Below are 27550 nucleotides of genomic sequence, written 5' to 3'. Positions count from 1 at the left end.
ATATGTTGGTTGTGGTTACAACACTGGACAAGAATGCTCGTGTTATCGACCATAGTACGAGCTCACAGACGAAATCTACAGGGAATCTACATCTACAAAAGAGTATACGTGGAAAATTTGACCTTCTCTCCGAAGCCTCTGTATTTTCTGGGTTTTCCTGTTTTTGTTCTGTTGATTTGATCACGCTTATCTCATTCAAGCGTGAATATATGTCATTTTTAGTATGGTCAAGCGCTTCTGCCACTCAATCATCGAGCTTTAGGAATTTTTGGCACGCGAGATTCACCAGCGCCTTGGAGTACATCAAAGTGTTATCTATAGATCCGTTAGACGCTACAAGGTCTTAGAAACCGAAGATGATCGATCTGGACGAGGAGGATCTGTACCAGTGACCACCACGTGCAATCTCAGAAAGGTACGCGAAGAAATTCCCAGGGACTCGGCGCGCTCGATCCTATTCGATCCGCCGAATGTCATGAGAAGTGGGCATCAAGCAGACTTCAGTCCGATTGACTACAGTATCGGGTCGAAACATCACCGCTCTGTGGTACCATCAAATAAGGCCTTCCAGAAGTCATGGGACGAGCTCGCCGCGCCATACTTGCGTGCCACAGTCGATGCCTTCTCGAAGCGCTTTAAGGATGCTCTCGATGCCAACGGAGGTATTGTCGAAGTTTAATGTTGCTTTTGGTTTCAAATAGACCGATAAATATTGCTACATCGTTGGTTTCTCAAAATTTTCGCTATAATTGTGGTTAGTAGCCCTGAGGGACGTGAAATGATCGTTGTAATTGAGATATACATTGAGATATACATAAAAACAATGGGGCAGAACTCTTGAAAACTAATGCTAGAACTAGGTGTACTGAAATAATTGTACTCATTGGAAAAATAAAAATAATAAGTTAAAAAAAGTTCCGAGAACCAAATACCTAACTGACCAAAGCTGATATTTTGATGTTTTTTCGCATTTTGATAAATTTATGTCCAAGCTAGCGCATCCTAAGCAAACTGGATAACGCCAAACACTTTATCCTTCATGTCCAAGTTGCATAGATCCCGTAGAGGTTGGCGTCCAGAGAAATAAGAATCCATGTTCGCTCTTTTCAAGAGAGAGAATTTTCAAGATCACACAAACCTGCGATAATTAATTAGAAGGCGAACTCTGAGAAGGATAAGAGGTTGTAACAAGCATCTCACTAAGGATTGAAGGAAACATTCCACGGAACCGACGATGATTTCTTCACAGAATGTGAAAGATAATGGTGGTAGACTACGAGTACGAGCGTGGGTATGCTCAATTTTCTCTGATCATTCTGAAGCCCACATCCCACGCCGTGAAACACAATTTTTGGCTTCAGAATTCTCTACGAGTTCTCCTACGAGGCGCCTTTTATCGCACCACCCTAGTACGCGCGCCGTGTCAACGAGCGAACGGACGAAGATCAGTGACCTCCCATAAGCAACCTATTTAAGCGAGTTGAATAAATTGGATGCTGGGAGAACCTGCGCGTGTACGTTATTAGCACGTAGCACGTTATTAGGCGTCTCGTAGGAAAAATCGTAGCAGAACGCTGTTTCCCATAGCATTTTTTGGAGAGGTGAAGGTGAAGTCAGCATGTTTACACTCATACTCGTAACCTACACCGCTAACGCTATCTTTTCCCTTAAAGATGTTGACACGTCATCAATTTGGTGGTGTGCTGCCTTTAACTTATATATATATATATATATATATATATATATATATATATACATACATACATACATATATATACGCACACACACACACACACACACACACACACACACACACACACACACACACACACACACACACACACACACACACACACACACACACACACACACACACACACACACACACACACACACACACACACACAAACACACACACACACACGCACATTTCTATAAAAAGACGTGAACCTTTTTTAATCCATTCCATCCAATTCTTAGGTTGTGTTCTATGTAATGGTTCGAAATTACGTATCTCATCTGGACCAAGACGGATCACTTCAACAAACATTTCAAATGAAGGGTAGAGTCGCGGAATTCAATCTCAGTCTTTTTTTTTCAGAATCCCCGTCCAACAATGTCATTCCCACTGGGCAAGAAAACACGAATGCGAATCCGAACGATGTTTTCCTAGACGCGTCCAGTCACACGGGTGATGTTCTAGTAATCAAATTGATGAATAAGTAAGTAATCCGCATTTCACGATTTCATTCTATTAGAATTTCGAAAAGAGATGAATTTCGAATAGATTTTATTGTTAGACGAATTGAGGGAGCAATTCTTTGATGGAAGTAGGATTATGGAGGAAACCCGTTGTTCGAATTTCTGCTCATAATCGCAAAAAAAAAAGAATTCAAGAAATGAAACAGAAATTTGGAAAAAATGAGAGGGAAGGAAAAAAATGCAACGTCTCTTGACTGTAATTGATTTGGACGTAGAGGATCATTGGCTGAAGTATGCGTTGGATGTGGTCGTTTTTCGATAACAAGGGTGGATGTGGCGTGTTCGATAGGTGTTCCGCTGTGGCTGCACGATCAATCGGAGGTACGAATCCGTCCTAGGGCAACCAAGCACTTCATTCTTCCGAAGTCGATAAACTGGTACCAGACTTGTCCGGGAAGATAAAAACACTGACCTGGTACATCTACTGTCCACTGCAAGTCATTGTAAGGCTGCACGCGTGTTCATAAACCTCAAACGGTCCTTAAATAAAGTCGAACGCGTAGACGCATCCCCATAAGGATTGGTCATTTTATCCACTTTACCAAGCGATTTCAGGATTAGCAGCCGCACACGTTAACGTTGCGCGCATGCACGGTATATCTTAATTTTCTTTTTGATTGGACTGCAGTCCTACTAATCCAATTCGCTATTCCGTGAGAAGAAGGATTACGTCAACGAATCTAGCAAAAAGACTCGGATAGAAGTGGAATGGATGATCACAGTTACGCAAAACCTGCTGCACATCGCTGAATCACATAACTCATTCATTTTCCGCTTTGATGTTATGTTGAGGATTGAAATGTGATTTGATCCAGATCCAGATCCACCATGTCTACTATGAACTCTTTCAAACTGTCCTCCTTTACGTTTGCCGCCGATAAACCCTTGGGATGTTTCTGTGTCACGCTTCGAATCATTTGATTGTCTCGACATCCCCCCTCAAATGACCGAAGCTGACATTGCTTGCTTTTGTGTGTGTCTGTGTGTGTGTGCATGTGTGTGGATGTCATTCCTGACTGATGAACGAACGCGTGGTGTTCGAGTGCATTTTATCGGAGTTTTTCGTATTGCGTCCAAGAATGGGGGCTGTCAGTCCTCACACTCTCGATCTCGCTCATCTAGCCGACTACTGCCGCCCGGCTGGTTCTAGTTCTTTCCTTCCTTCTGAACACAACATTTAAACGGATTCTTCTTTGACCTTTAAATCTGTCATTGAAAGAAATGTGATCGGCAGTTAGCAGACTGTTCGATTGGATTTCGCCGGAATCTTTTCTTTCCCTTAAAATCGTTGCTGATCAAGTCCGTTAATGTGGATGACACAAGGTACGACATGATTACGGCATTACACTCTTTATCCGTAAGATAGATTTCCGTGGAATGGACATTTTTAGTGAGCGGGTATGGTAGGCCAGTTGAAGCTAAGCCTCACTTTCTTTTTTTCCCATCATTCTAACGTTTTCCTTTTCCTTCACTTCTCGGTTATAGGTACTTCTTCTTGGATATTAATTCGATACTAATACTTTTTAACGAATAGTTGATGGAATTTTGCTCATTCCTCAACGATATTTTGGTTTTTGGATAGAATAGGATCAGAGAAACGAATATAATTGCATGTAAATTTTCTCTGAAATTTCCACTTTGTGACAAGATAAGAACGATCAACGGTGGCCAGCGATGCCGCACCATCACTCATCGTCGCTTTTTCAATGTTCGATCATAATACTGAATTATGTAAGTACCTGTAGTTACGTCAAAATTGGATTTTCATGTTGCACAAAAAAAATATCTCACTATTTTTTGACCACGACCATAATCGTGCCGCACTTATTCCGCAGGTCATTGGAACGCCGCGTTGTTTGCGTACCAACACTTGACCACACATCGAGTTGCGGTACGTGTAACTGTGGATTGAAAAATGTGTTGACGATGTTTTAATCGGTTCAATCCACGGTCAACTTCTCCTTTTCATCGCTCCAATCATTGCTGACCGTCCGGCCCATAAGTGTTGGTGCTACTCAACTGGAATAACAGCTTTATTCTAGGACTAGGAGGTTGCTGGTAGTAGGATATGTACACCTATTCAGACGAATTTTTATTGAGTTAGCCTCCATCGTGTAAGCGAAAAGGATTAAGCGTCTGGCATTGATTAATCTGCTTGGGATCTGTTCGTAATCTATCTATCTATTCGGAATTGCTTGAGGTTTACGAACACATCTCTATCCCGAACAATGTCTTGCGGAGCCTAGCCGATGTATCAAGTTAGTGGTGTTATCCTCCCAAAAAAGCCGAACCAATTTATTGAGTGATGAAGGGCTTGGTTTGAGCTAGAACGGTTTTCAACCATCGATCGGTCCTCCAATCATAATGGAACCTCCTACCGACTGCGCTACTGCCGCCCATACTCTCTTAGGTAAGTGTTCTAATTTTTTCCTTCATCAAGGAAAGCGTCGCTAAATTATTAATATTAATTAGGAATTTAAAAGAGAGCGACCTGAGTTAACCTGACAGGGAAACTCTGGACGTCCTTAATCGGTTTTGACGAATTAGACGCTCACCTGTCAGTAGCGCATCTTTTTTTGCTCCGTTCGGTACCAGTGCAGAACTAACCAAGAGCGAGGTTACACCTGTGGAAGAGGTCGTCTTTGAGTTGATCGTAGATAGCCCCATAGTTAATAATTTGTAATAATTAGTTATTTATGGTAATCCCGAAACGCCAACAAATGTATTCCAGCAAAACAACTGGAAATTCGTTGTATGAAAGCTCATGACAATTATTATCGGGATTTTTCCTTAATCGATATATTTTAAAAGAAAACGAAATTATATGACAATTGTATAGCAGTCGAACACCATATCACTAATTCTGATCTCAGAATTATTTTAATTATTATGGATTATTATTCAGAGGTTTTTTTCTGAACCGCTGTACTCAAGAGTGTCTTTTTTTGACGTAGATCAAAATATGGACGTATCCAGTAATGGATACGGTCACTGACTGTTGAACTTTTGCACATTTCGTCCGAGCAGTTAGTGATCGAATTCATCACGCAGTTTACCTGAGGAAAAAGTGGTAATCTTGAAGATAGCGCTTCAAAATGAAACTCTTAATTATAATTTATAGTCCCATTAATTATAAAAATAATTCTGAGATGGACATTAGCGTCACAGTGTTTGATTGCTATACAAAATCCATGAAATCTTGTTTTCTTGCGATACGCACCGATTAAGGAGAAGCTAATTGAAAATCCCACTAATAATTGCCATGAGTTTTCACATAATGAATTCATAGTTGTTTTTTTTCTCTCCCTCTTGAATGACCATTTCTTGACGTTTCTGGATCGTATTTAATTATTTTCTGCGTAGGAACCAGATAAGACTACCGCACCTCGATTGACAAAGAAGCAAATAAGGCAAGCGGAATTATTTGCGCATGTGAGGTGCAGCCACCTTATTTGCTCTGACATGCGTACACGCTTTAGGTCTGGCTACCCACTGGATAGCAAATTATTGATTTTGATCGAAATGTCCTCCCACTTAACGGGATATTTCCATTCAATTTTTCCGATAAATCATATGAATTTTTTGAAATTTAAGTAAAGATTAGAAACAGCGAAGATTTAAAGCATAAATGCATATTCAAAAGATAAATTTGTAGTAAATAATAAGGAAAAATAGAAAAGATTTGAAATTCAGCACCCATATTCAATTGTGCCCAAGTAGCTACAACTTATACGCCTAATTTTTATTTTGTAGTTTTGATTTTTGTATTACTTCCATTATGAGTGGGCGTAGAGACCCAATTATTTATAACCTGACTCTTCAGCTGCTAATTCTTCCTCCTAAACACTCAGAGGAGGGAAAACATTGCGATAGTGCGATAAATGTTTGAATTCTCTGCTGGGTAATATTTTTTTTTAAAATTCATTTAACCGCTACAGCTACCTGAAATTGTTAGGGGCACGTTAATTACTTTTTGCCGCCTAATGGAGTTAAAAACGAGACGCCGTGCCCATCCACAAATCAGACGCTAATGACGAAAATAACCTTGAACTGGTAGAAATGACTTCGCTACATCTAACCATCAACGTTTGAACGGATTTCACATTTTTCGACTTGTGATTCAAAGAACTCACTATGCAGCATTTTTGTTCTCTTTCTATTAGATAGATAGATTTATAATTATTTTACTCGTGCACATTTATACACATTTTTATTTATTTATTTATATACACATGTTTATTGGAATTTATACTACTTTAAATTTTATTTTTTATTATTTTTTTTATTAAATTGCAATTAATAGTTCTTTATTTTTCAAATTAATCTTTCGAACACTCTAACTTTCTTATTTTTTGAATGCTGCAAAACTATAAAAATAATTGTGATTAAGTAGTTAAATTTGATACGGAAGCCACAGTGTTAAGAAGCGTCCCATATGGAAAGACTTGACCGCACAGCACCCCGTAGTTCAAACGTTCTCGTGTTTTGGAACCTCGACACACTTCTGTCCATGTTTTTTTTATTAGTGTATCTACGAGGGTTTTTGATAAGACCTTTACGTATGGGGTTGTTTTTTTTGACATGTTATTATAACTACCTACCATAATTATTTTATTTATTATCGCTACATCCCATTTGTTGGTGCTCTCTTCAGTGTGTGTTAAAAGTGGAAGCACGTCCGATGGAATACTATGCCTATGAAGACGGCAAAAAAGCTGAAACCTCAGGATAATGAACGATCTATCTGAAAAATTCGCGTAGATACACTAATAGAAAATAGTGCGCAATATTTTTAAGGGCCATCTTAGCTTTTTATGGATATTGTACCGACAGTGGGGAATTTTTATCGGAGATCTGACGTCCGCTAGAACAGTTTGGCGTTCGGTGCTCAAATTGAACAGTGTGACATATTTTACGCATTATTTTTTGAAATAACCTGTTGCGAACGGACTTCTGTTTAGCTTTCAGCATCCAGGAGCAATACCTATGCCGTAATATATTTTTCCCTGAGAATCTAGTGAAAATTTGCAAAGTTAGTTAGCGTTTTGCACTTGTACCTGCTCAATTAGTGCTTTCCACAAAAGATTGTAGAGGAACGATGGGAGGAAAAAATTGACCTTAACACCGCTCGATCAGTTTTTACAAATGCTATTGTCGATTGAACTTGTCAAGGACGATAGCGCTATTAAATTTGAAGTGTTAAATTTGATTGCTATTAATCAAATTTTTTCTAAAACATTTCCATAAGGACACGAGACGAGAAGGGGTAATCAGTGACAAGGGCAGTTGAACGTGAGATGTTCGACCACACGAAGTGGATGCGACTTTTGCAACACTTTGACACCGCCTAATCCGGCGAACGTATCTATTTGTGACTGTGTATCTGTCTCTACACATATATACGTGTGTGTGTGGCGCCATCACAGCCTTGAATAACAAACGGATAACGTAGAGGTCGTGTGATCGGCGGAGACGCAAAGATATCTTGCGTTCGCTGGCGAACACGGTGAACGTTCGTTGCGTCCGTTGCGCACGGTGCAGCCGTCCGTCGACGCGTTGAGGCGTTGACCGTCAGCTGAGCGAGTGAGTGAGTGAGAGTTCGCCGCCGCCACCGCAGCGACGTTCACCCATCCAAACCATCAAACGCGGGTCCCTCTATTATAGTATCGTATCGTCCGAGAGAATCCACCGCTACGGCTCACCGCCGCCCGCCACGCCTCCCTCCGTCCACCTCCTCCGCCTTCACCGCTGCAAACCCCTCATTCGGGTCTCATTTGCATATGTTTCCAACGTGTTGAAAGCCGATAAGCTCTTGTACGACGATTCCCACAAATCAATGGAAGAAATATCTGAGTACCCGTTGCTTTTTCTTAGGAAGATGTTTATTTCTTCTATACCCACTTCAATCTACAGTTGTTGTTATAAATACGTTTGCTTTTATGCTGTCTTTGTTTTCTTTTCTTCGAAAATTACTCTCTTACGTAGTTTTCTGAGGAACCGTCGATTATTTACTTGCTTTAAAGCCAATTACAACCTTTACAATGTCTGACTACGTTTTCTTCGAGAATCCATAGAACCATATGTACCCGGTAAACTTCAAATGTGTTTTCTTGCCTATATTTTCCTCATTTTTTCTAATCTTCACACTAAAAAAAGAAGCCACGATCCCAAGTTACATGGACTATTCCTAAATATTTCTGATTAACATTCCATTATATTCCAGAATATTTTTAGCAAACCTTTTGGGGAAATTGTAGGATTGAAAAGTTTCTAGTAAATCACCTTAAATCCACATAGTCCTCATACCATGTATTTTGATTAACGGAAATTATTTCAAATTTTAATTGACTGACATTGGAGACAATTATGAGTTTCAACGATCAACACCAATATTTACCACGTGGTAAAAACCAATTCCTCTTTGCTGCCACTTTGCCTATTTATTATATTACTACTGAGTTTCTTATTCTTTAATTCGAACCTTGAATAAAGGGAATTTGTAAAAATGTGTAAAGTATGTGGAAAAAAATCTCTAATGTTAACCGCTTGGAACTGAAAGGTCCCTGAAAGGCTGTGAGAACAAAATTAGCTTTTTTACTTTGCTAGCAATTCTATTCGTTGCTGACCTCATCACATCGAGGCATTACATAAATTTCAAACTTCTTTACTCTTAATTAATTTAAATTGACTTAAATCCCTTCTCTCAGTAGTTTTTATACTCAAAATCATTGAAACGTAAATGTATTTCCCTAAGGATTTTTAATTGGTTTTTTTTCTGATGGAAAAAATTTGTAACAAAAAAAATCTGCGATACATTTGTAGTAATGAAAGCGAGAGATTTTCTGGATTTCACGATGTCTACAAAATTCTCCGCAAAATTAATTACACAGTTGTGAAGATTTCATTCCCTAGGTTTCTCCATCGAGAATCTCAGGCTATTTAGCCGAAGTTATTAATGAGAATGTCATAAGTTATTAAATCCTAGCAAATATACTTCCGTTTCCCTTCAACACTGAAAAAGACCTTTATCTTAGCCTTCAATTCATTCAGTCCAATATTTTAGGCTTGAACATTTATTTTGATGTGTTTTTCCCAGCATTTCACTCTAAGTTCAATTTTCAGAGAGAATTTTTTGAAATGTAACTTTTCTTCGTCTTCGATATAGGGCGTGGGAAGGTTTCTTGTCTGCTACTAGCGCAACATAAGCCTTAATTCTCTGTTGTACAGCAATCAAGCCACGAACTCCATATTGGAGATTGGAGTCAGCAGTTTTTCTGGATTGTTTACTCTCTTCGCGTTTTGAATGCTTTGTTTTTTTGTCCTCTTGTGTCTGACTCGCACGAAATCGAAACGTTCACTCACTTTTCATTGCTATCGTTGTGCAAACTACAGAAGCGAAATTTCTGAACCCTTCTGCATTTGCGGACAAAAATGATTTCCTATCATCTGTTCTTTATCGTTTTTTTTTCTCATTCGGCACTTCTTTGTGATTTCTCGAGAATTGAAATTATTGCGAACTGATTGAAAATGATCGACGATAAGCCACGGTACAAAAATGCCCTCAAATCCGAATTGAGAAACTGGACATCCTGAAGATCTCGTTTATTTATGCTGGAGTAGTTCAAGTGGTCAATCTGTAGATTAACACGCATCGAAAAAGAAAGCCCGGCGGACACTCTTCTGTATTCTTTCGTGTAAAATCTACTGCAGCATCTCTCCTGGAGAATCTAAGTTCCAACTATGTTTTTTTGTGCTCCCTCCAGCTCTTAAAATATCAATTATCGCTGAATTTTGGAATTTATTTGACCTGAATAACACATCAATGGAAGTATTTAATGGTGAACCACAGTAAATTTCTTATCACATCTGAAAGAATCCCGAGATTTTTTCGGATTCATATAGGAAAAGGAATTCTTCGAGATCTTTCAAAAAAAGAAACAAATCAAAAAATTTTCTGGATTTTTAAGAGTGTTCCATTTTCTAACAACGCTGAAAGATTAACAAAGATTGTCCAGTTTTCTCTGAAGGAAATTGGTTCTTCTTTGGAGATTTCTCATCATTCTGTTACTCCCATTCTTTCAAAGTATTTTTCCTAGAATTCCATAAATTAGTGCTTTTTAATAGCGAGGAATCATCGAATTTAGTACTTCCAGAATCACTATATGTACTAAATCACACGGCAGCGGAAATTCCGCTGCTTAACCGGATTCGACTCGGTTTTTTCTCCTGACTATGCTCAATTGGTCTCCGTTTCACATTCAGTCACATTTCCTTGATTTAGAAGTTCCAGGAAATCTCATAAGCATTAGAACCTGTCCTCATAAGCTGAAATGAGCTACGTAACTGTTCGTAAACTTGTTCATCGTAGAACTTGTACGACCAGTAGTCTTCGTTGCTGCCGTGTAAGGTACACACCACATCAAATAACGGCTACGACGTTTACGTTTACGCAATGATGAGTCATCCGTCGTTGAACACATTCTTAGGTGACAAGCAAAGAACCTCTACGAACACCGAGCGCGTTTAAGCACATTTTCTTCTTTTTTTTCTTCTTTTTTCATTTTGAAGTGTTTTTCGCGGTAGGATTGTGAGGTCGCAGTAGGTTTGAGGTAGAGAGTCTGTGTATTTAGTATGTTGCGCAGGGTAGGCGTTTCCTTTAAAATTAAAGGCACCTCTTTCACTTACAGAGTAGAAGTTTCGGAATTTTTACACAAGGAAATTCCTGTCCTAGATCGTCTGCCATTACTATAAAACGAAAAATTACAGTACATTTTGACTTTACTCCAGATACTATGCGCGCTGGGATCACTCTAAGTTGATACGGATGCTAACTCTATTGTAAACCAACCTTCCGCCACTAGAAATGAACAAGTTGACCTCTTCAACTCAATCAAAAGACTAAATGATTGCAAGCGTAGGCTATCCTGAGATGATTTGAGGTGGTCTGGATCTCAATTCCATGTTTCAAACAAACTACGTGTTGACCACTCCAAATTATTTGAGGCTGTAAGCCGATCGCTATAGGAAATTCACAGACCTTGAAAGTGTTGAAGCGAGGAGGATGCGACAGCGGAACGAGAGGACGAGGTAGCTGGAGGAAACCAGCCGCCTGTCCATCTGATTCATCCATCCATCGCTCGTTGCGCTTATCGAAAGCAAATTATATCGCCTACCCTAGGCGAGCTACCGCTGAAAAAGAAATCACGAGTTGTCGGCTCCTGAACTGTACACAGATCTGTGGAACTTCTGCGCCCAGAGACCTCCACGAGAAGCCGGATATTGTTGTCCATTCGTTGTAAGAACTGTTGTTACGAAGCCCAATTAGAAAAAACTGGTTATTTTAAAGAGGTCTGCTGCTTATTTACAAGGCAGTTGTCGGCCTTGAAAACTGTGATCACTGTTACTTGTCCCACATCCATGGTTATTCCTTCGTTGTATCTTTTTCCTAATTTGATGACCTTCTTTTTCATGACAAAGTTCTAGAACAATCCTCTAGTACACAACTTTTTTTCTTAAAATCAAAGAATTATCTGCCACGCTTTTTTGTTGTAGTGTCAGAATTTTTCTAGGATTCTTTTCGTTGTTCGGTTTTTCTGAGGTTTGCATGGTAGCTATTTCCTAGATCTCCCAAGCTTCCATTTTCGTTCTTGACCTTGCCATAGTTCGAACGTTCTCGTGTCTTGAAACCTCTGAATACCTTTGCCTAGGTTTTCTATCACTGTGTACACGACCTCCCACACCAAACTTTTATTACTCTGACAATTCGGCTTCTTCGCCGTTTTAAAGGCCAATTAAGGATCTTGCCATAGTTTTTTTTTTCAAGTCTGAGAAAAGATGTTGCTGAGCAGAATTCTAGATTTTTTACATAATTTTAGCGCTTTCATGCCTTATTTTAAGTTGGTTCGATTTTCTCTTTTAGGTCATAATTCGATGAAGTACGTTACAGTACATACTGCAAGTAAACGAAGTTTGAGCAGCACAATTTTTACATGTGGTTCAGAAAAAAACTAAACGAGAAGCTGAAAACAGAAAATAAACTTCCGAGTATCATTTCAGTTTTTTAAAATAGATTTTCAATTCCAAAGCGAATCAAAACAGTTTCATGTTTGAATTCGAGGAATCTGTAACACAAGATCAAACGCAGTTGTATGCAGTTTTTGGAGAAATGTTATGCAGAACAGTATCATAAGCCGAAAAAATTGTAACTCCGCTTTAGTCTAGTTCATTTTCCCCTAATTCAATTTATAAGAGAGTAACATGCTATTCAACCGACTTTTCTACTAACTGAACATTATTGAGGGAAATGAACTTTAAAATAAAGTAGTGCACCTAATAGGTTGCATATAACTATGCCCTAAAATCTTTGTGTTTGAAATTTCTTTGAATTTGATTTTAGCTTCTTAATAAACGAAAAACGTTCTGCTAAATTGTATGAAGCATGTGGATTTGTTCCTGGAACATGTTTCACCCAATTTCGCTGACAACGACCACAATTTTGAATCAAGGCCAATTATGGACTCAATTTGAAACTTAAATTTCCCATTGTAATGGAGAGAATAAATTTAAAATCAACTTGACCCGACGTAATGCTGCCTAATGTTAACGTAACGCAAATGTACTCTTTTGTTGTTGTTTTTTAGTTTCTTTCTCTTCTTTTTTCTTTTGTTGAGTGCTTGCCATGGAAAACTATGTTTTCAAATCAATGCTAAAGCTTAGCAATCTGTTTGTTGACTGTTTATCTTTAGTTTTCTTTATATTCTGTGAGTTTGTGTAATCAAGAAATTGCTAGAAATTCAGACCAGAACTCTAGTTAATCAGCCTCTCATGCACAGATAAGATAAGGTTCAGCTTGAGACCCACAGGAAATTGTATAGTCCTGGGACGATCTCCAGTTCTTGATTGTAATTTATAAGCAAGGTTTTGCAGAGGTTTTTGTTTCTAGTTACACGCTCCTAATGGTCATTTTTGTGGGAAATTTGGGAGTAATGCAGTAATGAAAGTCTGTAATGTACCTAAAGTACAACTATTTTAGTCCGCTACTAATGATGCTATGTAGAAATCCATGACCTACGCGCTCCGTATGTAGCCATTTTCACTACTCGCTCGATCTTCCCCTTCCCTTCTTTCCGGCTGACTGCCAAACGGTTACCGCGACTAAAACCGTTCATGTTCAGATTAAACAAAGTTACTCTGCTGTATGTAATACTTCGAAATGGAAACTTGCCCTGCGAACTCGTCCTCGACGAGTCTAAATGTGGACACCGTGAGTCAATTGATTAGCGTATTATCGATCACCTCATTTCACACAGTATCGAAATTCAGGACAGCGTATCAAGCCAAGGAAAGAAAGCGTTGAAGGAAGGTGCGGTCCAAATGACGTCACTGACCACACTCCTCAGTCATCATCGCTATCTGTTCCTTTATAACGATACTCTGGTGGTTTCGAAGCAAAAGTAAGTATTTGCTATCGATGGGCTCATGGAGACCATCATATACTAAGAATATGTATAGTCGAGTCAGAACGACATGCAGCTCGGTGCAGTTGTGTAGGCGGCTGCGCTCGAAGCGGTGCGGCGGTGCATAGCGGCTAGGATCGAGGGGGACCACTGCTGGCACCGCTCGTCGCTGCAATTTGCGAAGGTCTCACATCGATTCTACCAATTAGGTTCACCGCACCGTTTCGAGCGCAGCTACTTACGCAACGGCGTCGAGCTTCGTATCGTTTCGATCTGGCTGTAACTCTGGGCAGGCGGTAATGCTTCCGCCAGAGTTCTATGAAAAATTGTTATGATAGAGTATTTCTTTGGATATTGATAGCAAAGAGATTTAGAAGTGCGTTTTGCTTCAAACTGAAGGAGAAGCTACGACTGGATCGAGTGTGGGTAGCGTCGTCGAACTCAGCTGATTCTTTTTTGCTTGGATGGCCATTCTGCAACTATCTCGTACATTTCAGGTAAATTTCTTTCCACAGAAAGTGCCTAGAAGTTTTAGTCAGGAGATTCTGATGTTAAAGAAGGTTTTAGGAAGAAAGCGAGTAAAATTTTGTACAATCTAAGATTGGTGTTCTTTATTTCTAGTTTTATTTCTAATTTCTCCTAGATAGTAGTCATGATCACATTTTTGGATTCGCCTATCTTCTTCCGTAGGTTTCCCATCCGTTTTTGCGATAGTTTCCGACAATAATTTCAGACAACGTATTATAAGTTTACGTATTGCTGCTGTTATTATGCAGTAGCGTAAAGACGCTTCAAGGGTAGCATACCATACGGAATTGACGATATTGGGACCTCTCTACGAAAGGATGGGATGAATGGTGTAGATTACGAGTATGAACATGACCACATTCAATTCATCCCAATCGTCCTTTTAAAAAAAAAACGGCGTAGGAAACGACCTTGGGAGCCGAATTTTCCTGCCCTACTTTATTTTCCTACGAGGCGTCCATTAACACTGCAAGCTAGAGAGCAAACAGTGAGCCGCTGATGCTGTGTCTCGCGCGACAGCAGACGCGGCGCGTATTGTAGCGCCCACGGATGTTGCGCTTTATCAGATGCCTCGTAACAGAATTCGTTCATTTGGACCGTTTTCCGAGCAGTTTTCCAGAATAATGAAGGGAAATTGAGCGTACCTGTATTCAAGATCCATATTCCCAACACTATTATTTCGTGGAGAGATCCCAACGTGAAGAGATCGTCAATTTCGTTATATGCTTCTTTTAAAGTGCGTGTAGTTGCTCCTAGCCCATAGAAGATGAAATAAAACTTGTTTGTGGCAGTTATCCGTCATCTCATCATTCAGAAATCGCAACGAAAAAGAGGATTGGTTTGAACTTTTCTCATACTGTGTTCAACAATGCCTACGACCTGTCTCGACTACAATATCGATGGATATCAATGTACGAGGCCGGAAACAGGTAGAATAATGTGCTTTTTCAAATCTCATTAACTCAGATACAGACAAAGGTAAAAGTAGATGGCTCGGAAACAAAGGCAATTGTCAAACACCAAATCCTATTAATCAGCTAAGTAGCTTTTCATTGTGTAATGACAAAAGCATTTGGAGTTTTTTAAAGCCATTATGCTTGTTGTTCTATAGAAACTTTTAAAAAAGCACTTAATGGTGCATTCATAGGTGTTCTGCTCTTCTACATATCATAACATCCTGAAAGGCTATTGTTTCTATCGTACAATAGCTCTCCTCCATGGTTTTTTTCATGAATATGTGCTAAAAACTGGTATAGTCGGGTCAAAATGACATGAGGAGGGGTTAGGATCGAGGGAGACTCTTGCTAGTACCAATCATTGCTGCATTCGCGAGTGCTCCTTGCAAGGGTCCCACTTCGATCCTAAGTGCTACGCTCCACCGCACCGATTTGAGCGCAGTCACTTACGCAACTGCATTAAGCTTCATGTCGTTTTGACCCTACTATAGTGTAGATATACAAAAGTAGGCTGCGGCCAGTGCAGTGATGATAGTAATAATAAAATAAGATAAAAAAAAATAATGAATGAAACAATGAGGATTTGTTTTGGGTTTGCACCACTTGAATCGTTTGGTGAAGATTGAAGCGTGTATGTTAGGGCCAGCCAGTAGAGAGGACCTCATGTAAATGATATCCATTGATTAGCATCCAACGTTTCACCGACGGAGGCCCATATGATGCTGTTGGCTTTTCTTGACTTTGATAAACATATATGTAATTTGTCATAATAAGGCTACATAGTACGCTTTTCTGATTCTCTGCTTATAGCCTTTTTGCCTGAACTCATCAAATTTGGAAGTGAATTTGTTAAGGTGATCCGTCGTCGTATTGATAATGGCAAGAAAAGTGGCGAATTAGTCGTGGAGACGGCTGCAGATCTTGGTCTTTCACACACTTCCTACGAACTGAGACTTGTCGTAGGTGAGCGGGCGGATGTATCAACAATTTGATCAATTTTCTAAACTTACTGATTTTATTTTAGGCGAAGGTACCGGAAAAGCTTTGCAAGGGCCTGAAAATGTCTACGTAGTGATTATGAGCGAAATTGAGAGGCAGGGGATAAGGTCAGTTAACCCAGCCACACGATAATTGTGGTTATCGATCGTATGGAATTTTCTAGACTGTCCGAAAGTCAACGGCAAACCTTGGACGCTTGTCCTATAGCGAATGCTCGCCTGATCTTGTCGAACATCAAGTCGTCTAAGAGTTCATCACCGATGCAAATCGTGAACAGTATCAAGTTCGTGAAGAAAACTGTTTATCCTGTTAATTTGTTGTTTGGGTTTTTTTTGTACTTGCACGATTGCGGATGCTTTACCTTGCATACGTTCTTGTTTTTTTTAAAAGAATTTGTCCCAAATCTTTTTACTTCTTTGACAAATTTTTGATCGGACGCAGGACTCACTTGCATCGTATATCTCCCTATCCACCAAATTTTTGAAGTGGCCTCTATTTCTACTTCTTCTAGGAAACGTGTACTACAACGCACTGATTCTCGTGGATTTTTCGGCCGTGAACTTGATGGACCGACTCCGCCGCAACCAGTAATGAGCATTGTAGATCATCTCAGGATGCATGGATGCGACACGGAAGGAGTGTTCAGGTGGAGTTCTCTTGAACAGTTCTGAATTCCTTTGAATGTACTTGACCTTGAAAAAGTTAATTTGACAAAGGGTTGTCGAGTTTTTTTTTTCTTTCTCATGAGAGCATTGTGCAACAGGAATCGAAAGCTTTTTTCTTGACACGAACCTTTTTTCTTCTTGCTTTTGACATTTCTAATGTTGCCATTTCGAATTACTCATTCACCAGAGAAGGAAAATAAAATCTGGAACGATGGTTTTCTGTACTTGCAGAAAGTCTCCGAAACAAAGCACCTTGAAAGAATGCCGCTCGGAAATGGAGCGTGGTCAGGTACCAGACTATGCAAAATACGGTACTCATGTGTTGGCCTCTGTTTTGAAGGTAGCCGTGGATTTTTTACTTTTGACCTATCACTTACACCTACGCAGTGTTCTAGGATTACCTACGGAGCATCCCGGGAAAGATTTTACTGAGCGGCAACTATGACCTATGGATAAAAGAGGTCGCTAATGAGGCAGATCATGAGAAAAAGGTGTTTCTAGCAGTCTAATAAAATCTTCTCTTTTTTACCAGGATTTTCTGAGATATCCTCACCAACCGGGGTGATCTGCAATTATGTACTTTTCAGATCGCCGCCTGTAAAAGTTTATTGAAACTGCTCCCAACTGCACATTCCATACTTCTAGCCAACGTTCTGAAGTTGCTTAACAAAATCGCCAACTCTCCAACATCGAAAATGACCGCTTCAGCTCTGTCAGTCTGTTTGGCACCGAGTTTTCTGGAAAGTTCTGGCGAGTTCATCTCTCTGTTTCTGACGAATTTGAAATGTATGAAGCGTTAAATCGCATCCACACAAATCTGGGGATTTTCGTTATCATCGTGGACCACACGATTTTGTTTATCACGGATTGCATGATAACGACCTCATTACCACGTGATTTTCTTTCCGTGCGCATGCACGGATAAACAACAATCACGTACGAAACTAGGTCGAGACAATGTAATAATCACCAGTGCAAAGCCGTCTGGATTGAAATGGCAAGGGGCTCTGTGCGGAAAAGCACTGATTCCAATAATTGCAGAACAATCGACAGATCCACTTGAAAATGGTAAAAAAGTTCCGCTGTTGGTCGAGTTTCTGATTCTCAACGCTGCTGAAGTGATGCCGCCTGGATTCAGTGCTGATAATGTGTTCTCCTTGCTCAATCCGGTGAGGAATTCGTTAAACCGTTAAAATTAATGGTCAAATGTTTGAGGTCGTTGTTAAAAAATCAAGAAGCATTGAAAAGATCGGGAATCCTGGCACAACATTATTTAGTAGAGTGATACTCTTCTAACAGGATTACCAACACTTAGTTTTGAGATAGTACGAAAAAGCGATTAGGGCAGAAGTACAAACGAGGCCAAAAAATGACATGAAGCTTGATGCAATTACGAAAGCGATTGCGCTCAAAGCTGTGCGGTGGAGCGTAGAAATTACGATCGAGGGAAACCCTTGCTAGCATCACCCATCCCTGCAGTTTGCGATGGTCCCATCTCGATCTCAATCGCTGGGTCCACCGTGCCGCTTCGAGCGCAGCTACTTACACAACCGCGCCGAGCTTCTTGTCGCTTTGACCCGACTACAAATGGTGTAAGCTGCTAGTGTTCGTCTGACCGATGGTTATTGTTTACAACTGGTGGTACTGGTGATACAATGCTACGATTGAATGCGGCCAAACAGCTGCGAACAAACATAAAATAAATGCTCCCAGAAGAATCGTCTTGAAATTTACTTGTCAGTTGAAGGTGAATCCGTTGTGTTCAGTAATTTCTCTTAATTTAAAGTAATTTTAAGTACAGTAAGTAATTTTTCTTAGTTTCTTAATTACTATTCCATTCATTCATTCCTTTCATTTCTTTAAGCTTGATCACAACGCCAATCATTTGTGCAGCCCGGTGCCAACTTGCTCGGATGACGAGGGATCTCAGAAAACGCCAATTATTGAAGAAATGGGAGGTGAAAATTGAATTTTTATCGGTTTTTCCTTTTCATATTTAGATAGACGTGCTCCGCAGCGATATAAACTTTGTTATGTTTTCTGGGTAACTATTCGTCTAAGTATAGTGAGATTTTGTCTGTAAAATATTTATTTCAGAAAACTCACCATCGTTGAGCAGTTTACGTGATGAAATTCCTGCAGAGCGACCACCAAGATTCCTTGAAGTTATCCACGAAAACGATGGAGTGAGTGACAACATATCCAAGCTCTGTGCGAATACATTTATGACTCTTTTCCAAAAAAAAAAGAGAGAAACTCTCATCACCATTTTACAAGGACTTCAAATATGCAAATCTAGTCCATTCAAGAGACTATAAAAGAAAGAAAATCATCTTGAAATAAAAATGCCAGTAACGGAACAAGGATCAACTTTTATCTTATGATGTAGAGTTTGTAATGTAGAACTTCTATAGAGAACCCTTGAAAATTGCCGACCAATTTCTTGCTATTTTTTCTTTTTTCTTCCACTCTTTTTCTGTTTAAAGAAACTCAAATCCGAGTTTCTTCCTTTCGTTTACTGCTGTTCCATCTTTTGATTCACATATTAAGGCAACATTTGTTGCTCAACTAAATGCTTCTTTGCTCAAGGTTCTTTCCTTCTCTGATTCTGATGAAGAAGCGGAGCCCGTACGTCGACCACTCTCCCGTGCCTCTTTCCGATCGGAGACATTACGGCAACAGAAGGAGGACACTGTCACAAAGGAGGTGAGTCTAACCTTATTTTCTTTCGCTATTTTCTTTGGAAGAATCCGTTCAGGAACCGCTCCCTGAGAAAGTTGTACTCATTCAAAAAGTGGAGGATAGAAAGCAACCGGATACGCCAAGATCACCATGCTTGAAGCGGATTCATTTCCAGAGAAAGGTAAGACCACGACTAGTTTTTTTTTTTAAATTAAATTAAAATCATTTATCCAGGAAGGATTCTTTACGGGCGAGTTTCTGATCTTTTGCGAGCTATTACTGAAATCGCTTACATGTTTCTATTCTTTCTAATTTTTGTGAACTTAACAAGTGAAGTTTCTTGTCAGCATTCAATAAGAGCAACTTTTCTCTGTTTACAGCAGGAACAAGTTCAAAATCGAACCAATGAACTGTTCAAACACGACAGTCGACTTGATATCAAGCCTGATCGAATCAAGGATGAAAAAACTACAGTGAGTACACTTTTTTTATCCCATGTAGGATTGAAGCAGTCTTTTTTTGGCATTTATTCCAGTAACTTTGAGGTAGGACCCCTTCTTCACACACCTCTTCTTCGCGGTGATTTTAGAGGTTTAAATATTTAAATCATAGCATTTTGAAAGAAATGCGAGTGGAGGTTTCACTCTGACACTGTTTATTGCATCAGAGTGAAAATCCCCTACAAATATGAAGCTAGTTTGATCCTTAAGAGACGTGAACAATATTTACTTTTCAGGATGAGCCTCCCTCGCGTAAGGAGTCCCGCGAAGAAGCCACACAAACATCAGATTGTGGTTTATCACGGCTAAACGACTGTGAATCACGATTTCCTGCATTTCGTGGCTCAACAGCACATTCCAATGAAGTAAGGGAAACCCTGAAGTTTTTCAATACATTTCATTCAATAACAACCCCTTTTAGGCGCATGAACCTTCGGGGCATTCTCGTCTGGTTCGGAAGGAGACTGTCGTCGTGGACTGCCTTCCCCGCTCAACGACGACAACTGCAAAGGACATCTGTCGTCCAGAAGAATCCCAGAAACCTACTGTGCATGTGCATCCATTTACGCCGGACGTACAGTCACAAGAGCCTATATTACGAACTATAACCGAACGGTTGCAAAGTCTGCGAGTGAATCAGTTGGCAGCTGACAGCTCACCACGATTAAACAGAAGATCTCACGTGGTTCCGGAAGAAGTCCTACGATTCAGAGATTCCTATATTGACTGCGGAGAGTCGCCAAGGTTTTCTAGGAGCATATTCGAGCCAGCTGATGCAGTTCCGTCCCCGAAAAATACGAGGAAATCCGCTCTGATACTGGAGAACCGTGTGTCCAGGGAAGATCTATATGTGCCGTTATACAAACCTCATGATCTGCATGTTAAGCAGGAAACCAATCATAAGTACCAGAATCCTCATCTTATCACAGAACGGTTCTCCTCGTACTGCATTGAACCACCTTCTGGTCAGTCCTTTTCTAGAGTGCAATTGAAACAGCTGCGTTTAAAAAAATTAGGTTCAGATCATCGTCCAAACAAAGATTCGCTATCAAAAAAACCAGAAATTGTGAGATCTGCATCTCATCGAGACGAGAAATCGAATAACTTCCAGAGGGATGCGCAGAGGTATGTAAGATTTCGTTGGTGCTCTTTTCTGTAATCTCTAGGTTCGCATATATTTGTCTTGGTGACCGTTTCACTGCTTCCCATTATTAAAATTTAAGTTATTTCTCATCTTCGTAACTCCCGTAATTCTTTGTTCTTTACGAATTTGTCTGCTTCTTGGTATGCCCCTGTGCTCCATCATATACTCTTACATCTATGTACTTTCATCTACAAGATGTTTCACGAGAAATCGCCAGTAAAGGGTTCTCAGAGGTGATTACCTAGCTTTTCCACGTCACTTGTATCTGGTGATTATCGAATAAACGCTGCTATGCCATAGCGCCCAATCGATTGCCATCAGTTGGAAGCGCATCACGTCAGTGAACTGTAAGGAAAGGCTAGCACGCACACGCATTTTCTCATACAACATAAACCGTTATTAAAAACAGTGAATAGCATTGTATAAACAGGTTGATTGCAAGAATTTCGATTTCAGAGCAACATCGGTGAAGAATAATCGTCGTGGCGACACATGTGTAGGCATGGATCCGCTGGAGATCAACTGGAGTGTACGACAGCTCAAAACATTGTTCCAAGACTGTCGGGCGCCATCAATTGACACTGACTATACAGTGGGCTAAGCAAATCATGCAGATTATTTAAACATTGTCTAGCATTTTCATGTCGCTGTTTCTCACCATTCGATGGATTTAATGGCAATGTGGCATTTCGATGTTTCTATTTTTGCTACGTAGTGATGGCGTCATCTACATTCCAAAATGCTCTTTTTGACGCTGTATGTTTAAGATTATATGCCATTTACGTCTTTCACATTCTTTTCTTAATTGTAGCTGATAAAAATCTCGAGATATTAGTTTGTGTCCTGACATAAGTGCTAGTTCGCATATATGTCATTTATTTTTATGTTTGTCTGAGTAATTGATTAATTTTATTTCAATGTTTTATTACTTTACGCGCCTGGGTGTTGTGCAACCCCTAGCATAACCTTTCCGTGGTAGTTCACAATATCTTGCAGATTCATTTTTGAAATATATAGGACGGAAGTTAATCTAAAACCTCTTCGATAAGTATATTGTGTTTCTTAAATAAGTCAGGTTTCTCCAGCTGCTCGCTGAAAAAATGCGTAAACTCTGTTACTATTACGCGCACGTGACAGCATTGTGTGGGTGACCATTCTAGAAAAGTGCTATATTGTCCAAAGTAGTATCGTTAATCGTCGAAGTTTGAAGGACCAAATTGCGAGTATTTCGCTTCGTCCTTCGTCGCACCACATGGAGCAGTGCACTCCGGTTTATCTTGAAATGAAAATTCTGTCCTTACTCTCTCCCAGCTAGGGCGTGCAAGCACGAAGAAATGGACAGAAAAAACGAGAGGTGGGTGAGTAGGTGGTAGCTCTGTTTTACATCTTGATCATTTTGATCACCTCGACTCCTGCAGGTCTCCGGACCAGTGAAGTGAACGCCAGTAACCTTTCCTTTGCCCCGATAGGGCGCAGGAGTCTCCCAGAGGTTTCTCCTTTCGCGTGGGACACGAAGAGCATCATAATTTTCTTTGAAGGACTTCGTGAAAAAATCTGAGCATCGAGTTGGCGGTCTTCCTGTAGTGCGCTTAATATCGCGGGAAACCCAGTCGCTCACGGCTCTGGTCCAACCTTTGTCGTTGAAGCGCAACACGTGCTCGGCCCACCTATTATGCTTTCCTTGCTGGGCGCGGCGGCGTCCTTAATCTTAGAATGCAGAAGGAAGAAAGAACTTCGAAACCCTCAATTGCGTGAAGCGGGATACTCCTTGCATCACTCTTTTGTTAACGCATGCAATGACGCTCACCCTAAACTGCTCGTTTCTTCCATTCCAGATCGGAGGTCAGATCGTTCATCATGTTAATTTCCTGACGCAGATATACTTGGCCCATTCCATTCGGATATTCTTTCCTTTGAGCGAGATCATCAAATTCGACAAGTTAACTACCAAGTAGTCCCATTCGTTATGTCAGATTGACGCTTGACGTTATCAGAACGATGTCATCAGCAAAAAGCAAATAGTGTAGGTGCGGACCATCAACCTTAACTACCACGTAGCCCCATTTCAGCTTTCGCATTGCTTTCTCGGGAGTAGACGTGAATTATTGAGATTGCTTCACCCTGTCGAACATCTCACTTCATGTCAATGATGGTATTCTTGCAGAATGGCGAAATCCCGGTCGTGAAGTTACAGTACAACTCTCGAAGTATCTTTATGTACTGAGTAGGTGTGCTTTGGTTGTCCAAGGCTTCCATGACCGCTTCCTTCTCAACCGACTCGAAGGCTTTTTTCAAGTCGGTGAAGGTGAGACAGGCCGGGATTCTATACTCTCACGATACCTCGATGGGTTTCGAAAGAGTGTGAATGTGCTCTATCGTGCTCAATCCCTTACGAAATCCTGCTCACTTATATGGTTGTCCTTCATATAACACTTTTTCAACGCCGTTAAGGACCACTCTTGTAAAGAGTTTGTAAATAACGGATAGTAAGCGGATAGTAAGATTGGGCTATAGTTGTTACAGTTTTTGTTATAGTTACGTTCCGGCAGGTAAAGAGTCTCCTCAGTGTGTTGATAAGAACTGACAGGGATTGATTCTTAAGATGTTCAGATCTTATCCTGTTGGGATCGGATGCCGTACGATTGCTTAACGACGCGATAGCATGTTGTACTTCAGATGCGAGAACCTCCGGAATGACATGTCTGCCTTCGCTCAGATGGTGCGGAGGCAAGTGGACATGGCCGTCCAAGAGAACCTCTCAGAGCAGAAATCGTGGATTATTTTCTCCATTCCCCCTCTCAATGCAATCGCTGTTCCATTCGGGTTTCTGAGAGTAGTCATCTTCATTTTCCGATTGGCGAAATCTCGACGGGCATAGCGGTTTCCACCCCTCTGAAGCATCAGCCAACACTTCTGCTCTCAGTCTTCCTCGTGGAGTCGCGAAAGTGTTCAATTCCAAATTCGGCTGTCCTAGCGAAGAGATCCCAATTAACAATAGTTTGCGGACTTCGCGGCTTTATCTTCTCTCCGTTTGATTGAAAATCTTTCCCGTAGGAGGCGATGGTCCTATCCCGTATGACTCAACAGCGACATTGATCAGCCAAAACCTTTAGCATAATCCGAAGTCTGCAGATTATGTGAGCACAAGGTAAACGACATATTGCAGCTTTGCGCTGGCTGAAGCGAACATTACTACGTTACATGTGTTTTCGAGATAGATGAAAGGTCGCTGAAGGTTATCGTGTTGGGAAAGCATCAGCTGACAGTGCTCGACTATTCTTCGCATGGTGTCATCGTCGACAAGATTGGAACTGAAGTTAAAACGTGAACATATTGGAAAAGTATAGCGACTCCAACGTCGTTATTCATTATTCCTTATTCATAGATCTATAAAGCTTCGTGGCCTTATATTCTGTTGTCATATAGCCGAGTGTTTTTGTAGTTGATTTGAGAATATTTTTGTATATCATAACAACTGCTTAATTACCCAAGTTTGAGGTTGCACGGCAACGACCAACACTTGTGACGACTGGCAAATCCGGCAAATGGCGCTCTACTCAAACGACGCTGAGCTACTAGTTCATGGGCGGGTGAATGAACTTTTCTTGATACTCCTATCTTTTTCTTAAATTTTTGCTCCCTAAAAATTATTCTGCTATGTCTTGTTCAGTCACGATCCATATGCTCATCATGATACTGGAATATCAAGTCATCCCACTCTGTGCCATACTTGAATGTTCGTGTTGCAAGATGTAATCTTGGACCGATAGTTCCTGTTAGCTCCTTTATTTTTTAAATACAGAGATAGATATAGTCAGATCAGAACGAAATGAAGCACGGTGCGGATACCTAAGCGGCTGCGCTCGAAGCGGTGAGATGCAATGGGACGTAGCGATTAGGATCGTGGTGGAACTCTTTCTATCAGGACCAATCGCTGCACTTCGCGATGGTCCCACTTGATGATTACAAACACTTTCTCCACCGCTTCTAGCGCAGCCGCGTGAGCAACTACGTTGTGCTTCATGTCGTTTTGACTATAATTAGGTTTTCTGTCACATGCACACTTAGGGCGAATTCGATTCTTTCCGGATTTTATTTTATGGGGAAAATGTCGTTGGGAGAAGGGGGAGAGGGGGGGGGCACTCAGTTGCGCCCTTACTCTCACCAGCTGGTTTAAGAGTGTGAACAGTCGTTACAGCGGTTGTAACGATGCCCAGGTGCGGCAGGTGTGGTTAAGGGCATCGGTAAGTCACGTTTTCTTTTGTTAGCTTTTCATCCTTAATGGTTCTGTACGCCCAAAACTGTGTGCGATCGTTATAGCGTAAGGCGAGCGAACGTGCTGCAGGACGAGCCGCATGTTAACTGCCAACTTTTCATCTTTGTTTTCATTTCAAATACCAAAAAGTAAAAACCGGCATGAAGCCGCTGCGCACGCTGCTTCTCTCGAGACGCTTCGGTGGAGCATAGCGGTTAGGAGCGTGGTGAAATCCTTGCTGGCACCACCCGTCGCTGCAGTTTGTGACGGTCCCAACTCTGTTCCAACTGCTGCCCCAACCGCGCCGTTTCGAGCACGTAAGCAAATGCATCGCAACTATGATTCATGTCGTTTTGACCCAACTATAGATTGATGTTAAGGAGATTGGATTTCTTTTCAATTTTGGTGTGATTTCTCATTCATCATGTGGCTTGTTCTCAACTTCTTTTCTTTTCTTCTGCAGGACATAATGCATAACTGGACGGGTTCGGTGTAGCGCTGTCGGTAAGAGGTTCCGCTGTGGCTGCTGATCGATCGGAGGTTCGAATCCGCTTCAGTGCCAAACGAGCCATTCACCACACTGTGATCGATGAATTGGTGCCAGACTTGTCCTGGAGGATAGAAGCAGTAAGTTGACTACTTCCCGCTAATCATTGTAAGCCTGTACGAGCGTTCGTAAACCTCAAACGAATTGTATACTGTAGTCGAGCGCGTAGGAGCATTCGTATGGGAATTGATCAACGCCGTGCACTTTATCCTTTATTCTTTATAGAATTAGATAAGCACAGGTTCTGCTGCAAATCCTACCTCACGCCTCAAAGCGGCGCAGCGGTGGCCCTGGCCGTCGGGCAGCTATGGTGGCGAGACTTCGTCTCGGCAGGTTCAACCATGCCACAAAGGTGTCCGGCTAGTAGCCCGGTCCTTGGGAAGAGACGTGGAATCTGAAGGATCGAAAGGAGGTATTGGTGGCTCCATCTACACTTCCCCACCCTACTCGTAGTGTGGAGGAAATGTGGTCGTCTACTTCCAGCGTTATACGCTTGACCGCGGAAAACACTCTGGAAAAGACGACTCTAGGTAAGCCAAAGGTACAAAAGGCTACGTGGTTTTGGAATGAGGAAGTTCAGGCGGCAATTCGTGAGAAGAAGTCCAAGTATAAGCTCTGGTGGAGGACGCGTCAGCCTGAAGATCGGGGTGCTTACCTAGCGGCGAAGAGGGAGGCTAAGAACGCAGTCTCCAAGGCGAAGTCGGACCGCTACATGGCTGTGTACGACACGCTTGATACCAGAGAAGGCGAGCGGGCAGTGTATCGTTTAGTCAGAGCACGTCATCGCTCAACGTTGGATATGGAGCTCACCAAGATCGTTAAGGGAGCTGATGGAGCCGTTCTGCGCCGCTCTGGTCAGATCCTGGAGAGGTGGCGAGAGTACTACAATCACTTGTGTAACGAAGAGTTCTGTCATCCTCCCATCCCAACCGTTCCCAGCGTCGAGGGTCCTGTTCTACCAACTACTGCCGTCGAAGTCAGTGCTGCCCTCGCAAAAATGAAGTCGAACAAGGCAACCGGTCCTGATGACATACCTGCTGATATCTGGAAGCTTCTAGGAGATCGAGGGTCCATGTGGCTCGCAACTCTATTTAACAAGATCGTTGCAGAAGGACGGACTCCAGACGTTTGGCAAACTTCCGTGACCGTGCCTGTTTGGAAAGGGAAAGGAGACATTGTTGACTGCACCTCGTACAGACCTATACGACTGCTGTGCCATACGATGAAGGTTTTTGAGCGTGTCCTGGAAGCTCGTCTGAGGAAGATTGTTAGAGTTTCACTCAACCAGTGCGGCTTTGTGAAGGACTACAGCACTATAGATGCTATCCATGCTGTCCGAATCCTCCTGGAGAAACATCGGAAGAAGAAACGAAATCTTGCTTTTCTCGATCTCGAGAAAGCTTTCGACCGTGTCCCACATGAGCTGTTATAGATGTCCATGAAGTCGCATAGAGTACCAGATGAATATGCGCGGTGGACGAAGCTACTTTATGCGAAGCCTACCAGCGTTGCACGATGTGCTGCTGGAACAAGCAGGCCATTCCCTGTACAAGTAG

The 27550-nt window shown here is 41.3% G+C and overlaps 2 protein-coding genes across 3 annotated transcripts; both read left to right on the top strand.

Annotated features, from left to right (window-relative positions):
* Positions 1-2: 2 nt before the first annotated feature.
* On the top strand, positions 3-24886 carry RB195_004964 (uncharacterized protein; the record flags this gene model as incomplete). 2 transcript variants are annotated; one of them, XM_064177208.1, is made up of 29 exons in its annotated part: positions 3-151; positions 322-415; positions 572-662; positions 2102-2222; positions 13437-13525; positions 13585-13624; positions 13662-13715; positions 14093-14215; positions 15061-15175; positions 16057-16165; positions 16227-16308; positions 16365-16484; positions 16713-16847; positions 17098-17206; positions 17262-17357; positions 17454-17616; positions 17908-18035; positions 18731-18824; positions 18964-19052; positions 19456-19572; positions 19625-19729; positions 19929-20021; positions 20285-20413; positions 20470-21013; positions 21071-21173; positions 21649-21784; positions 22504-22546; positions 24691-24782; positions 24863-24886. In XM_064177208.1, the coding sequence occupies 29 exons, from the start codon at positions 3-5 to the stop codon at positions 24884-24886; spliced, it is 3387 nt and encodes a 1128-aa protein (XP_064034332.1). The 2 variants fall into 2 exon arrangements, with proteins under 2 accessions (XP_064034332.1, XP_064034333.1); XM_064177207.1 differs by lacking the exons at positions 3-151; positions 322-415; positions 572-662; ... (2 more) ...; positions 24691-24782; positions 24863-24886 and having other exon boundaries at positions 13475-13525; positions 13585-13715; positions 21649-21793.
* A 1571-nt stretch (positions 24887-26457) lies between these two features.
* Positions 26458-27426, top strand: RB195_004963 (uncharacterized protein; the record flags this gene model as incomplete). The annotated part of the gene is made up of 1 exon (XM_064177206.1): positions 26458-27426. The coding sequence occupies one exon, from the start codon at positions 26458-26460 to the stop codon at positions 27424-27426; it is 969 nt and encodes a 322-aa protein (XP_064034331.1).
* Between the last annotated feature and the right edge of the window lie 124 nt (positions 27427-27550).

The sequence above is a fragment of the Necator americanus genome, chromosome I (assembly GCF_031761385.1).
Source record: "Necator americanus strain Aroian chromosome I, whole genome shotgun sequence".
Lineage (NCBI taxonomy): Eukaryota > Metazoa > Nematoda > Chromadorea > Rhabditida > Ancylostomatidae > Necator > Necator americanus.
The sequence above is the reverse complement of the archived record's forward strand: the minus strand, read 5'-3'. Positions and strand labels throughout refer to the sequence as shown.